Genomic DNA, 16,004 nt, shown 5'->3' on the forward strand with positions numbered 1-16,004 from the left:
TGGTGATACTTCTTTTCTTCTGCTTCCCTCTTCTCTGCTCTGATTTTCTCCCTCGCTCTCGTTCTCTCCCTCTCTCTGCTGCTGCTGCTCTCTGCCAACCGCTCCCAGATAAATGTTCTCAAAATGAATCATTAATTAGCAGGCCGGGTGTGACAGAGCAGGTAAACAGTTTGGGGAATAAAGTGGGCTGACTAAACACCCCTCGCAGCAGAATAAACCAGTGGCTGCACTCACCTCCTTGGGCCCCTGCTCAGGTTTTTGCTAAATTTTCTGAGCGAGGGCGCCTTTTTTTTTTTTTTTTTTTTTTTTTTTTGATTTACTATGTTAGTGTGCTCTTGCTGTGATCAACTCATTAGCCAATTGATGTGGCCGGTGTATGAAAACTGTAACGCTGTGATGCCGTGTCTGTGCGCAGAGAGCGGAAATGGCTCAGAGGGAAGTGGAAAGGCTAAAGGAACAGCTATCCAGTGGCCACAGCGTCACCGCAGGGAGCTGCCATCCAGCAAAGGGCACTAGCAGGGTAAGAACTGTTACATGTTGGGTGTAAAATACTTTATTTTTCTTATTATTATTTTTTTCTTTTGTTTTTGTTTTTTTAATGGCCACAAATAATTTATTAGTCAACTGCAGGTATCATTTTGAGATATTTTACTTTATTTTCATTCATTTTCAATCCAGTCCTTGTACCTGACCATAGTATTGAATAGTATTGTATAAAAACATTATGTAGGAGTAGATAGTGGATAATAGGTATTGATTTGTAAATAACTGGACATGAATAACTTCAGTTTCTAATATAATATTAGGCTCTAACTGTTAAGCTCGTTCTCTTTCTTTTCACGTGACTTTGTTTAAAGATGGAACAGATTTTTGGGTCAACTTGAAAGAAAGGCACACGTGGAAACGAGAGAGCAGAGGTCAAATGTGATATAGATGTGATTAGATTTCATTCAAATATTTTCAAGCTATCGTGTTTATATATCATAAAATACACAGCTCAGCAAAAAATCCATTTTAAGTTTTATCTTTAGACACGTTGTTACTAGCAGCCACACTCACATGTTCTCATTTCTTAAGTTGAATCCATTAAAACAAGGTGATTTACAAATTTTACAGCTATTAGTCGAAAGCCTGGCATATCTGAGCATGCTGGGCAGTGTGTCCTTAGCAAATAGAGGAAATGGGTGCAGAATAAAAGTACTAGTTGGTCTAAAAAACCTACAACAAAAAATCTACAACAGATGAATGGTGTCTGAAAGTGATGTCCTTCAGAAATAGGAACAAATCCAGCAAAGTCTGACACAAGACCTCAGAGATACACTTGGCCTTTTAGCCGATTGTTCACTGAAGCGTCAACAGAAACGGTCTCAGTGGAAGGATGGCTGTCAAGAAGCCCGTTTGAGGAACGCAAACCAGGAGAAAAGGCTGAGGTTAGCTAAATTACACTAGAACTGGACTACTGAACTGAAACTCATGGAGTGATGAATGATCCCAAACACACTACCAGCATACCTGGATTTAAAAAAACAAACAAAGGAACACTATCGGACATGGATTAGACTCCCCAGAGCCCCGCCCTCAAAATTGCAACTTAGAAAAGATAACAAACAGCCATAAATGCCTTCATAAGAATAAGTTAGTACCACATGTAACATTTCTGGTGAAAAATACAGTGAAAAGTCTAAAAGTAACTCCATGTGTTTTGTCCAATTGTTTCACTCTGCAAAGCCTGCAATGGCTGGATTTTTGCCTGTGGGTCTTATGTTTGACACCATTTTCAGTTCACATGTTAGCACATCAATCAAATAATGTTGATGTAATACTACTACTAATAAAATAATCACAAATTTGTTAATTCCATTTTTTTTTTTTTTACAGTTTATACCATAACATGTAACACAACAGCTAGATAAACACACACACATCAGTACACCTTTATTCTTCATGGCAGAGATTCAACAAGGCACTGGAAACATTCATCAGAGACTTTGGTCCATATTGACAACGAATCACACAGTTGCTGCTGAGAGATTCACATCATAGATCTATGATGTGAATCTCTCATTCCACCAGATCCCAAAGGTGCTCTATTGGACTGAGATCTGGTGACTTCTGAGCGCAGATAACTCATTGTTGTTTTCAAGAAAGCAGTTTGAGGTGATTTTAAGTTTGGGCAATGGTGTTTCATTCTGCTGGAAGCAGCCATCAGAAATGTCTCCCACACCAACACCACCAGCACCAACCTAAACCAATGATACAAGGCAGCATGGTCCACCCTTGCTTTCATGGTGTTCGTGCCAAATTCTGACCCTACCATCCAAATATCGCATCTAACTTGAGACTGGTCAGATTAGGCAATGTTGTTTTCAATCTTCTGTTAACTTCTTCAAGTTCGACATTCTCTTCTGCATTGGTTGTAACAAGTGGTTATTTGAGTTACTGTTGCTGCCTTATCATCTTGAAGCAGTCTGGACATTCTCCTGTGACATCAATAAAGCATATTCACCCACTGCCACTCTCTAGGGTTTACAGAGAATGACCCTAAAGTTAGTTGTGTAGAAAAATTACCAGTAGAGCGTCATTCTGAAATACTCAGACCAGCCCGTCTGGCACCAACAACGATGTCATGGTCAAAGTCACTTAAATCATGTTTCCTCCCCAGGCTGATGGTCAGTTTGGACTTCAGCAGGTCATCTTGACCATGCCCAAATGTCTAAATGCACTGAGCTGCTGCAATGTTATTAATTGATTAATTCATTTGTATTAACAAACAGTTGACCAGGCGTACTTAACAAAGTGGTCATTAACTAGATATTAGAGCACCTTAAAAACGTATTATGTACACATACCTTTTTAAAATGTTCAAACCACGTTTGACGTTTTGTTCTGTACAGATCACCAGATTATGAAATTATGAAATCCCTGCCAGAGGGCTTTTTAATTGGTGTAGAAATATTGAATGTTGTCTTTTATCAGTCTCTGAGATGAATTAGAATATGTTATTAATTGCAACCTCATCATCTTTGCAGAAGTCATATTCTCTCACCTTTCATTACCACAGCAGAGGTTGTGATTCACAGGCTGCCCTCACTCCCTTTATCACTTTTTTCCTCTCCCTCACTCTCACACCTTTTGTCACATCTTCCTGTCACCCTGTCAGGAGAAGAACGAGAAGGGAGAGGTGTTGCCCTCCCAGCTGGAGGCTGCCTTGCTGGCTAAAGACCGTGAAATCCTCCGCCTTCTCGAAAACATTCAGCGGCTGCAGTTCACACTGCAGGAAGTTCAAGAAACCTCAGCCAATCAGATTCTAGAGCTGGAGCGCCAGGTAGCCTATAAGACAGAAGCTATAGAGGTGAGTGGCTGGGAAACATGATGGGAAATGTGGGGAAGAGTCCTCCGTCCGCAGAATCTCTTATTAATTCAGAGGAAAATATTATCCTTCTGTGTTTTTGTTTCAGAGATTAGAAGCTAAACTGCAATCCCAGATGGACTATGAAGAGATTAAAACTGAACTCAGGTGGTTGATTGATATCGAACGTGTCAGTAATTCATAGTAATGTTAATGTACATCTAAATATATGACTGTGCTTCTTTTGGTTTTCGCCGTAGTATCCTAAAGGTAATGAAGCTGGCTTCAGCCAATGGCAGCTCATCCCAGGTACGCATGTTCCTGCACTTTGTACTTTTGTGTTACTCACAGCAACAACTCCACCTCATTGTTAGTCCATTTAAAAAAACTCGGTGCTTTTCCTCAACATTTTGCCGTGACGTTTCAGAGAGCGGGAAAGTAAATAAGCGGCAGACAGAAATGAAGCAGGTCGAATCTTCTTACGTTTCACGCATGCGCAGTACTGGAACGTAAGCGTTTTCGGCCGTTTCAATGTGGACACACAACTCTGTGAAAACGATTGAAAACGCTAGTGTGGACACGGAGCGTTTTCAGACAAAAACGCCATTTTCAAATCTAAAGCTAGTGTGGACGTAGCCTTAGTGCCAGAGAATAAAACTACAGCAGTGCAATTGAATGCATCACTGGTCCATCATCCATTATATCCAATATAAGGATATCGGCAGCCACTACAATTGATTAATCTAGAATTAACAGCTTTTGTGTGTGGGTGTGTGTGTGGGTGTGTGTGTGGGTGTGTGTGTAGGATTCTGCTAAGGCTGCAGAGGCTCTTTTGCTGGATAAAGAGGCCTTTCTTCCATCTCACAAGTACCTGGTGGATAAGACCCGAATACTACACAGCAATGGTAAAATAAATGTCTCTTTTTTTTAGCCTATAAAGTTAAAAGAAAACTAGTACTAAGAGATTGTTAGTTTCTAAAAGGTGTTGAGTTTTGTCATCTACCAAATACTGCCTGTTTGTTTGGCACTCACTGGGCAGCTGATTCTATAGTTGATTACTTCCACATTTAAATCTCTGTGCTTAAACTGAGTTTGCATAATGTAGTCTGGATTTGCAAGGGTATAAAGTAAGCGATTTAATTCAGGAAATATCTTTTATAAGCTGAATAATAGTTAGGTCTTCATTGTTAAAGCCATGTAGCTGTACACATCCCATGTGTCCTGAGTGAGATGGCTTTTCTGTCACCAGATGATGACCATTCTGAGGATGCAGGCAGGGAGATAGGCAGGCCGCCCGGATCCCACTCATCCTCCTCTCAGGTGGACAGTCGTGCCTCCCCCAGCCCCGGTCCCCCCACCCTGGACCGCTCCTCCTCCAGCCATGATCTCCCCCGGCCTTTCTCAGTGTCGCCGTGCTCCAGGGACCGGCTGTCAGGAGACCACATCCTGCACAAACAGCTGTTATCTCCACACTTTAAAAAGGATGGCCTCATGGCTTTCCCTACCGCCCTCTATGCAGCCAAAGTCGCGCTTATGTCAGCCTCACAAGGGCCTGTGGGGGCGGGCAGCGTTGATGCCGGCTTGCCCAGCGACCAGTCAGAAAGCGGCAGCTCGACTGCAGGAGACGATGACCAAGTGGACACGGCGGAGATTGCCTTCCAGGTGAAGGAGCAGCTGCTAAAGCATAATATTGGCCAGCGAGTGTTTGGCCACTATGTGCTGGGCCTGTCCCAGGGTTCGGTCAGCGAGATCCTGGCAAGACCCAAACCCTGGAGGAAGCTGACTGTGAAAGGCAAAGAACCTTTTATTAAGATGAAGCAGTTTCTGTCTGATGAACAGAACATTCTGGCACTCAGAACCATCCAGGTCCGACAGAGAGGTGAGTGCTAACTACTGTGTGTCACAGCCTGGGTCTCTGACCCATCGCTCTGAGTTTATTTTTGTATTCTTCTCATGTTATCTTTGTGATCATGTGTTATTCCTGTCTAGCTTAGGTTAAAGGCAGCCATTATTTATTGTTTCCTTGGTTTCCATGTTTGGATTCTTGCCTAGTTTATCATGTGTTTTAGGTCTGTAAGCTTAGTGTTGTCATGTCTAGTTTCCTGTTTTATTGTGAAGTTGTGTGTGTGTTCATGTGGTTAGTTTTACTCTCCCCTGTGTTTTCATTATGTTTAATTCTAGTCAGCTGTGTCCTCATGTGTTTCCACCTCCCCTGATCACCTCATGTGTGTATTTAAGTCCTCAGTCTTCCTGTGTTCAGCGTTTCATCGTCTGTTATCCACATTATAGTAAATCATAGTCTGTCATTCAAGTCATTGTTTATCATAGTTTTCATGTTTCCATCAGCCATCAGCCAAATAAAGGCTCGCTTTTTGTTTGAATTCAAGCTCTGTTCTCCTGTGTCTGCATTTGGGTTCGCATCTGAAGCACATCGGCTGCTCAGCCGTGACACCGTGACAGGACACGGACTAAATGAAAACCGTGCTGCAACACACAGATGTATAAAGTGCAATACACAATACCATTACAGCACATAACAACAGCTGACATAGCGTCAGAAAGTTTGGCAATTTAAGTTTGTTTTAAGCATAATTTGAAGACCGCTGGCTTGCAGATCAAACGTTAGAAGTGACAGTGATTTTCATCCACTGCACTGATACATGACGATAGATGAAGCACAATGAAGGTCATATTTTACAGTAACGATGAAATAATCAAATTAATTAAAGAAGTACCAGTCTGGAAACCATTAGGCTAGTCTGCTGACTGCCGGCAGCCAGCGGATATGTGTGCTAAGACTTCTGTTCTGTGCTCTGTTCATTGTTTTTGAATGCAGATAAATGGGGGGGAAGCTAATAAAAAGTGAAATCATCATCAGATAACTGTGGTTATTAAAGGCATTTTGGTACAGCCATTCCTCTTTGGCTCTCCATACAGACTGTTTACTTGCATGCAGCCAAAGCTTGAACATGCACTGCAAGCAGACTACAAATGGTATCCAGAAATATTCTTCATAAAATAAGTTTTTAGACAAAGTGCATTTCAGAATGCTTAGCGGGGACCTATTGCACTAATTTGCACGTCCCTGTTTTTATTCCTAGACTAACTTTGTATAATTCAAAATAATCCTTATTTAGCTTCCCCTTCCCTTTAAGCCAGCTGTCTTCTGATTGGTTGCTGTTTCCAATCAAAATCTTTGAAAGACATGTTGTTTGGGCTTAGTGGCAAGCAGAGCTGTGTACCTGTGATGACCATATTAGGCAAATATTCTCTCACTGACATCAATGAGAGGCAGAAGTAGAAAAAACTGTCTGAAGGCTTCACACAACTGGATATTCTGACCTCGTTATTTGAAACTTGATGGCTGATGTTTGTTATGAGCATTCGTATACAATATATGACTGAAAAGCTTCATCAGTTCTGTGCTACTATGTACGCAGAGGTTTTTAAAGCAGATGTATTGGTGGCTTAGCTCCTGGACCTGTGCACATTTAAACCTTCTACATTTAAATCTACTTGGCCCTCATCCTTGACTTCATCACGGTTTCCTCTGCCATGTTTATAGTGTTACTTTTAAACTTTGTTTTCTCCCTAGATTCACAGCTTTTGAAAGTTGAGCTTCCCGTATACTGCAACCTCAGACAGCACGCGCTCAAAGGCAGCCATTGATCTACCAGTCAAAAGCAAAGCCTTGGAACTGCTCTCTGATCAACCATCCCACTCACCCCCTCCTCTCTCCTCCCTCTCTCTCTATCTCCATCTCTTTCTGTTACCCTCTGTGGCAGGGAGCATCACTCCACGCATCCGAACTCCTGAAACTGGGTCAGACGACGCCATTAGGAATATCCTGGAGCAGGCTAAGAAGGAGATCCAGTCCCAGAGGGGTGAGGATGAAGCTTCGAGTCATAAGTCATAGTTAAAAGCCCTATTGATTGTTTGTTTTTGGTTTTTTTCTATGCACAATGAGTTCTATTATATATTTTGATCAGTACTTGAATGCATCTAGATTAGAAAGGAAAGGTGCTTTGAGTGTGCGTCAGTGTCAGCGTGTGTGTTTTTCTTGTTTAGGTGATGTCAAGTCATCTCTAAACAGCTCATCAGGCAGAAGCAGTAACGGGCCTGGCAGCAGCTCTGACGACACCATAAAGAGCATCCTCGAACAGGCCAGGAGGGAGATGGAAGCTCAGCAGCAGGCCCTGATGGAGATGGAAGTGTGCGGCAGGGCTTCGACTGCTAGCTCAGGAGTTCAGGTGGAACGTCTGGGGCCCCCCGAGCGCTCCAGGGGCCTGCCTTTACCCATCTCCATCAAGCAAGAGGAAGGGGGCTGCATTACAGTGTGCACAGCCAACCCCGTGAGCAGCCCCCAGACACCCCTCAGCGTCCTCTCCCCTGCCGCTTTCGTCCAGAACATCATCCGCAAAGTAAAATCAGAAATCGGCGAAGCGGGCACCTACTTCGATCAGCACTGGTCTCAGGAGCGGGGATCTATGGTGCTCGGCGGCGGAAGCAGCTCTCGGCCCTTCAGCTCGGTCTCCCCTTCCTTGTCTTCCTCCTCCTCCGGGCCCTCCACCTTACCCCGGCCGTGGCTGCGTCTGGAGAACGGCGAGGGTCTCCCCAACAGTGAGGAGGCCTCTGCTGCCGAGGACGAGCTGGGCCTGAGCCGGCCGGTGGAGGTGAAGGTGGAATCAGATACCTCGGTAAGCGGGGAGTCCCCAGGACCCGGCCCGGGACGCCTTTCCTATTATCCAGCATATATCCCCCGTGCACTGAAGCCCACCGTGCCCCCGCTGACACCAGAGCAGTATGAGATGTACATGTACCGGGAGGTGGACACCATCGAGCTGACTCGGCAGGTGAAGGAGAAGCTGGCAAAGAATGGCATCTGTCAGAGGATCTTTGGTGAAAAGGTCAGATGTTGGCCTTTCACATTAAACGCATACTGCAAATGAAACAGCCTGCAAATACAAAAGAAGAAAAATGATATTTAGTTTAAACTTTTCAGATTTTCAGAGCATGTGAAATATTAGACTGAGGTGATCTCAGTAAACATAAAACACATTTTAATTATGTTAAAAAAAGAACATGAAACTCATCCATGTGGAAAAGTAATGGACTCCTTTTAAACCTAATAACAGGTCCCGACACTTTAGTAGCCGTATCTGCAGCTCAGAGCTTTGCATAATACGGCGCTGGTATTTGACGTCGCTGTGAAAGAATTTTAGCCCGCTCTTTAGAATTTCTTGCAGCAAACTTGACATAATGATGTGAAGTCTTGACATTATATGCCCTGTAAAAAAACGGTTAAAAGTTTGCCTTTTTATTACTTTCTGCATACAACATTGTCCTAAAAAGCCTTCAGGTGCTTTCCCCCACATGTCAGACAGCAATAGATTCTGCTTTGCTGCTCTTCCTTTGAATCCTAGTTTCTCACATCTCTTTCTTAACCATCAACATTTTTAGCTGAGAGGCTTGCGTTTGGTTGAGTTGTCATTCGTGCCCTTGAAAAACCTTTTAGAGGCTGCCCGCAAGTTTTACCATACCATATTATTCTCCCTAGCTGTCACAGTGGTTTGGGAGGGCATCTGAGCAGCTCATCTCTTTCAGAGTTACATTTGTGGTGCAATGTGCTTGTGGGACTTTTGTGGTGTGAACCTGAGGGAAATACGGCTATTTTTTATTAATTAATTAATTTTTATCGGGTGTTCCTTAAATGAATAACATTATAATCTCAGTCTGGTTTTTACTGCTGCATAGCTGAAAGGTTCTGAGTTTGGATCTGTTGCTGGAACGTTCTTTCACTTTTCAGCCAAAGTCATCTTTTCAACAACTCTTTGCTGAGCGGAACGTGTTCGTTTTCCTTCACCCAGGTGTTATATTTTCTGTGACAAACACACAGAAGATTAAATCTTTTTTTTAAAAAACGGTGTGTTTTTATTTGCATTTTCCCTGAAATGAGCTACTGAAGACTCGGTATCGGTTTTGTTAGTTCAAGCCCCAGAAAGTGTGCCTTTATTGTCGGTAAAATCCCTATGGGTGTCTTCCTAGGCAGCCTTTGTGATATATCACTTTATTCTGTCTGGAGTGGATAAAATATAACGAGTGTCACAAAGGTTTTTTTCGAGTAATATGAAAGGTGCTGTCTTCCTTCTCTGCTGTGTTGATATGACTGTTGTAAAATATCTTTAATGCAAGTCCCACTAAAGCTGAAGACGGTGCAGCAGTTTTTTTATTTTTATAATATACGATCATGTAGGAAAAAAAAGGAAGAAAATTTATCACTACAGAAATTTGCGCATTTGAATCGCAGAAATATAAATCACATATGAAAATAATCAAATATGAGGTGTGCTGCAAATCGAACTTAAACCTTTAAACAGGAAGATTTATAGTACATTGTCTCCCTCCAGTGGTTGTATGGGGAAAGTGCATGACCAAACAGATTTCCATCTTTCACAATAATAACTTGGAGCTTCAGTCGTTTCTGTGCAACATACACATTTGATGTGAGCAATGACATAAATATATCAACCAGTGTTTGTGTTCCAGGTGCTGGGGCTTTCTCAGGGCAGCGTGAGTGATATGCTGTCTCGGCCCAAACCCTGGAGCAAGCTGACCCAGAAAGGCAGGGAGCCCTTCATCCGTATGCAGCTGTGGTTACTGGATCAGCTAGGACAGAGCCTTAACCAGCCCCCAAACCAGGGCCACACTCAGGGTGAGTCTGCATTTCACAACACACGCTTGAGAATATCTAGACTGCTTGAGAAACTTTGCAACTAAAAAAAAAACCCAAAAACACACACACAGCTTACATAGTCAACTGCGTGTATTTATTTATTCGATTGGTGTGACTATTCTTTCCTACTTACAGATAAAAGCCCAGTGACGGCCCAGTCCTCACCATCCCCACCTCCCAGCCCAGCAGACAGCCACCCAAGTCCCCTGGTAGAGCCTGTGAGTCTCTCCATGGAGAGCAGTAAAGAGAACCAGCAGCCAGAGGGCCTGAGCTTGGGGTTGTCCACCCACCCAGAGGGAGTGAAATCCACTCCCAGCCTCATGACCTTGCATCAGCCCACAAACCCACTGGGCATCCAGGAGCTGGTGGCCATGTCTCCAGAGCTAGATACCTATGCCATCACCAAGAAGGTCAAAGAGGTGCTAACAGATAATAACTTAGGTGGGTCTGAGTTCACAACTTGGGATAAAAAACTCCCCAAAACACCTCTTAAAGACACCATAGCAACTATACACCTGTGTGTATTTGTTCTCCACAGGCCAGCGTCTTTTTGGGGAGACCATCCTGGGCCTGACGCAGGGCTCGGTGTCTGACCTGCTCTCCAGACCCAAACCATGGCACAAGCTCAGTCTGAAAGGCAGGGAGCCCTTCGTCCGCATGCAGCTGTGGCTCAACGATCCTCACAATGTAGACAAGCTGAGGGCCATGAAAAAGATGGAGAAGAAAGGTGGGAACCAGAGTCTACTCTGTAATATGACGGAGGACATGATTCTGACACGTTTGTACTCTGCATGCCATACTCTGCATGTCTCTGTCTGCCCTCCAGCCTATTTGAAGAGGCGATACGGCCTGCTGAGCACCGGCTCGGACAGCGACTCGCCCAGCACTCGCTCTGAGTGTGTGAGTCCGGCTTTGGCCTCTCTGGACTTGTGCCCCTACAGCCAGGCGAAGAAGCCTCGGGTGGTGCTGGGAGCCGAAGAGAAAGATGCCCTGAAGAAGGCCTACCTTTTAGAGCCCTACCCTTCTCAAAACACCATCGAGATGCTGGCGTCGCAGCTCAACCTCAAAACCAACACCGTCATCAACTGGTTTCATAACTACAGGCCAGTCCTTTGTAACCTTTACAGATGGCTGTTTTTGTTGTTTTTATTATTACTGTATATTTACTTTAGGTGGACAGCTCACACTACAATCAAAATCTGTTTTTTCTTCTCTGGCCTCCAGAGCTGTGTTGTCCAGTGTTGAAGAGAACTGCTATAGAGCCATTTCTTGAATAGTATGGCAAGAGACATTACAGAAATTTCATTTAGGAACTATTTTCTTTCTATTGTCTACATCCAGTAGAAAGAAAATAGACAAATAGACGTGTATTTTTTTTTTTTTGAGTAATCAAGTCCTGATTTCTGAAATATAAAACCTAAAGAGCCAAAGCAAGAATATGTAAATCTAATTTTGTGATAAACTGTCTCTTACACTTCAACTGAAATCTGATTTAGAAAGTAAACTTTAGTCTCTAAAGTCTCTTTCAGTCAATGTCTAACTGTGGTATTTGTGTGCAGGTCCAGGATGCGACGGGAGGTGCTGATGGAGGGTCTGCCAGACAATGACACGGATGCTGAGCACCACAGCTACTCCCCCTCAGTGACACGGAGCCCTCACTCTGACGGAGAGGAGAGGAGGCTGCAGCAGCCCTCAGGACACATCCATTCCAGCCTTCCTCTTAGTGCCAACACCTCACTGCCTCATGTCAAACAGGAGGCATTAGACAGGGAAGACGACACAGAGGAGGGAAGGGAAAGCTCGGCGAAACAGTCCAGGGTTCAGTGTTTTCCAACAGCCGTGCCGCTGCCGCAGTTGAAAAGTGAGCACGAGGACTCCGTCGCGGGCTGTCGCGAGCCCCACTTGGCAGGCCAGAGCCTGAGGCAGGAAGAAGGTCAGGGTCTCTACCCTGGAGGGCTCTCCGTAGACGGCCCACAGAGAAGCAATCAGACCAGGCACGAGGGGGAAGACTCCGGAAAGTCACCCGTCGACCCGGTCAGTTTCAAGGCTTCGTCAGAGCCCTGCCGCAGCAGCCTGGAGGTCTCCCTCAACTCGCCCTCTGCTGCATCCTCACCGGGCCTCATGATGTCAGTCTCGCCCGTTCCCTCCTCCTCTGCGCCCATATCGCCCTCGCTGCCCAACCCTCCATCGACGAGCACCAGTCACAGCCTGGACCCTAACCCGCCCCCTCCCTTCCAAAGTCCCAAACTCAACAGGAGCACTCAGAGACGCACGGAGAAAATGGCCAACCTCAATAACATCATCCACAGGTTAGAGAGAGCAGCCAATCGAGAAGAGACTCTGGAATGGGAGTTTTAAGTCCACTTTAGGTGTATCCAAACCTTTGCGCCACACAGGAGAGTCTCAGAAGCTTCCTGACATCTTTAAATGGAGCGTGGCTCCTGAAGGCCTGTCCTCCAAGAATGATAACTCACAGGAAATGGGAACACGGAGCTAATCATACGGTTGAATTCCCTACAAGAACTTGAGAGTTGAAAAAAAATTTATAAATGTGTATTAGTTTGTTTGTTTTTTTTCCTTTTGATAATGCATACTACTTTGAAATATATGTGACAGCACTAGCTGTCATTTTACCTATTGGACTTGACATGAAGACTTTTGCAGCTATGGTGTCATCAAATGTACACTGAAGTTCTGTAGATTGCCACTGGGTGAGATTAAAAGAAGACCCCTGTCTTAAGCCATTAAAAGCACTATAACTATTTGAAAAGAGACACTGACCAAATTTGCTACTTTTTGAATAGCAATTTTTCAGATTTTGTCTGTAAGACTGGACAGTTTAAGTCAAGTAACATGAAATCCTATTACTGACTGAGGGATAGTCCTTTAAGACTCTAAATATTCAACATCTTGTATGTACTTAGTTTCCTGGTGATATGTTTTGAAATATTTGTAACTCACTCGTATAAAATGTGGTTGTACATGTTGTAGAATTGTCTGCAATAGCCTTCTCTAAACCTGATGTAGCATGGTACTCACCTGACCCTGTTTATCCTCTGTAGTTAGTCACCTGTGATTATACTTGAGCGAAAACACGAGAAAAAAGAAAAAAGTTGAAAACCCTGCAAAAAATGCGAAAAAAAGAAAAAGGAAATGTTAAACCTAATGAGTAGAGTACTTTTGAAGTGTTTTTGGTTTCTTTAGTTTGCTTTGAATAATCCTCGAGGTTTACAGTTTAGGGCCCTTGTGCTTTTGCTAGTGAGTGCAACAGTCACTTCGCACGAGCACAGTTTACACGATTTCTTTCTGACTTACCTCTCTGACTCTCTAAGGCACTGGTTCTCAGACTGTAACGGGCCAAGACACAGGACACCCAGTTTACCTCAGATTATGTTGATGCACATCATGCGACGACCATGCGTTCCATTCTTTTGCATAAACATGACGCACACTTGTTTGGACCGAGGGAGGGAAGGCGCTGGCGTATCATGCTTCGGGTGTGAGCTCACGCCTCAGAGGGTCAAACAATGAAGCGAGTGGTGGTGGTGATTGGGGGGCTGGGGGGTTATGAGATAAATCTGCTGCTGTTCGTCCCTTTGTATGTGTTATGGAGTAACACCCGATTGATTGCACATTCTGAAAATGTGCATTTTACTGTAAATTATACGGATCAAAACACCTCAAGCACTGAGATGCTGTTTAGCTAGGCCACCCCTGCTCTGTGTTGATCTACTTTGAGGCTGAAGTTCCCAGTGTTTAAAAGCATGATACGTACAGTGTGACCTCTCATCAGTCTGTAAGTACGCTATATTCAAGAACACAAAAGGTTACAGGTATCCCCTCATATTATCTTTGACCACGTGTGTATTGTGTCTGTAGACGTTTCTTTGTCATGCTTGCAAGATGTTCTTTATGTATTTTGCCTCTATTTTATACTCAGAACAGTTAACTAGATATTCAATACCTCGTGTATGAAGTACTTACAGCACTTAGATTTTTTTGATAATTGTGAGGACTCAAGAAAAATCTCAAATATCAACATTATCCTAACTTAGTGTCCACAAGTCTTTGCCTTTACTGTATCGTTGAAGTTGGTAGTGAACACTTGCACATGTCTACATAGTTCAGAGGACTTGGATTGTATTATGTAGAGATATATATTACACAATTACTAAAAAAAATACTATCTTACATTCTTGGAACAAAAATGTGCTGATTATATTGAAATAGAGTGTACAGATTTAATAAACCAAACCCATTCAAGCCAGTTCTGGTCTGGCAAGCTTGCCCACGTTTTAGACCTTCTCTCAGGGTAGTCTTGCTTTTTAAAGCTTTATTGAAACAGTTGCTCTCATCAGTGGTGTTGAATATGAAAACTATGTGATGTGGAGAATGACTCCGTTAAATATTCGACGAACATGTGAAAGTTGTATGATTACGGGATTTTCGACACTCACACGGAGGGGAAAAAAAGCGGATTGTTAGAAAGTCGTGGCTGTTTTGTAATTCCTTACATGGATGTGTCAAAGTACAGTGTCGAGCGGAACCACCAGGATGAGGCTAAATGGGTTGCATTTTTTAGATCAGTAGACTTTGCTCTTGGAAATACTGTTTTGTTTTGTTTTTGTTTTGTTTTTGTTTTTTTCTTGGAGCCACAGAAGATTTCTCTCTGGTTTTCTTAGCATCATATTTTGTGCATAATATACTGTATGATTAGAAGTGGCATTTCTTATGTGAAAGCTTCATTGTTTCTCAAGGTAACATGGACATATGGCTGAAAATGAAATGTATTTACCCAGACCATTATCTCTTCATGTAAAGCTCATCTCATTGTTTTGCATGCAAATCCATTCTGCTCACACAACAAGGGATAGACTGTTTTTGTGTTATTGTTCTTGCACAGGGACATTGAATCAGCACTTGAAGTCTTTTTGCATTAGGGAAGTCCACACATGGTGCAGCTGAGAAATTTGGCTCTCACAAACTTGTCAAGATTATGGTCAAATCAGAACCTGAGACTGGCCCTACAAACGTTATACTTCCAGATTTATTTTGTGCCATATCACCTGCCCCATGCATTATCCTCATGGAGAAATGCCTTGTGGTGAAGTCTGTTCTGAGAGCGGTGTAGGGCTTTTTGTAAGTACAGAAAAAAGCTAAGCTTTTTCTATATCACAATAGCCCTGCACAGTAGATGTTTTAATTTTATAACTGACTTCAGTCACTAAATAATGGAGAAACTGATTGATTGGCAAAACTTGAATAAATGCATTAAGATTTGCTTATATGAAAAAAAAAATCTGGCACCGAGGGTTTGTCACCAAGGGAAGTTGTCATTTATAAGTCAGCTGTGGGCCAATCGAAAGAAGCATCCTTCAGGCTTAGATAACTGTCTGATGCCTCACGTCAGACTATTAATTGTTAAAGAATGGACAATGATATGCCAAGCATCTTGGAAATGAAATTGCATAGGCTGTGTAAGCCATCAGTCAATACATAATTGTTTAAGATCCTGCTGTGTTGTGTTTTTATTTATTTTTTTATTTTATAATGAGCAATGAGCGCTCCACACATTAACATACAAAAGTTACTGCAAATTCATGTGCATATATAAAACCTTACACTGTAGCGTGCGTCCCTAACTAAGTGTAATCATTTGCACTCTTCTCTTTCAGTGAAGGAAACACTTCATTTTTCCTATTCAATTCAGGGTCATTCATGTCCACTATATTAAGCATACGATGATACTTGGGCAATTGTGGATCTTATAAATATGACAATAAACACCACTGGATTTTCAAAGAAAAGCCAGTCAAACAAAGTAGACTGAATGTTTATTTATTTAGGAAAATGACTCACTATTACATTCATTAATATGAACTTCTAGGAATAAGAATAATGCTTTTGGATTTCTTCAGATTG

The 16,004-nt window shown here is 43.0% G+C and overlaps 1 protein-coding gene across 2 annotated transcripts in view; it reads left to right on the forward strand.

Moving 5' to 3' along the window:
* Positions 1–12,669, forward strand: part of cux2b (cut-like homeobox 2b) — a 98,215-nt gene extending 85,546 nt beyond the window's left edge. For both annotated transcript variants that reach the window (XM_085367078.1, XM_085367079.1), the window contains exons 10-22: positions 416–520; positions 3,161–3,352; positions 3,459–3,517; positions 3,610–3,658; positions 4,155–4,254; positions 4,599–5,228; positions 7,135–7,233; positions 7,418–8,256; positions 9,896–10,061; positions 10,218–10,523; positions 10,621–10,809; positions 10,909–11,185; positions 11,642–12,669. In XM_085367078.1, the coding sequence (XP_085223204.1) occupies positions 416–520; positions 3,161–3,352; positions 3,459–3,517; positions 3,610–3,658; positions 4,155–4,254; positions 4,599–5,228; positions 7,135–7,233; positions 7,418–8,256; positions 9,896–10,061; positions 10,218–10,523; positions 10,621–10,809; positions 10,909–11,185; positions 11,642–12,440 (3,810 nt within the window). In that variant the 3' untranslated portion in view covers positions 12,441–12,669. The remainder of the gene's footprint in view (positions 1–415; positions 521–3,160; positions 3,353–3,458; positions 3,518–3,609; positions 3,659–4,154; positions 4,255–4,598; positions 5,229–7,134; positions 7,234–7,417; positions 8,257–9,895; positions 10,062–10,217; positions 10,524–10,620; positions 10,810–10,908; positions 11,186–11,641) is intronic.
* Positions 12,670–16,004: the final 3,335 nt, after the last annotated feature.

The sequence above is a fragment of the Diplotaxodon limnothrissa genome, linkage group LG12 (genome assembly GCF_057381915.1).
Source record: "Diplotaxodon limnothrissa isolate DT_005_m linkage group LG12, D_limnothrissa_male_GT1.1, whole genome shotgun sequence".
Classification (NCBI taxonomy): domain Eukaryota; kingdom Metazoa; phylum Chordata; class Actinopteri; order Cichliformes; family Cichlidae; genus Diplotaxodon; species Diplotaxodon limnothrissa.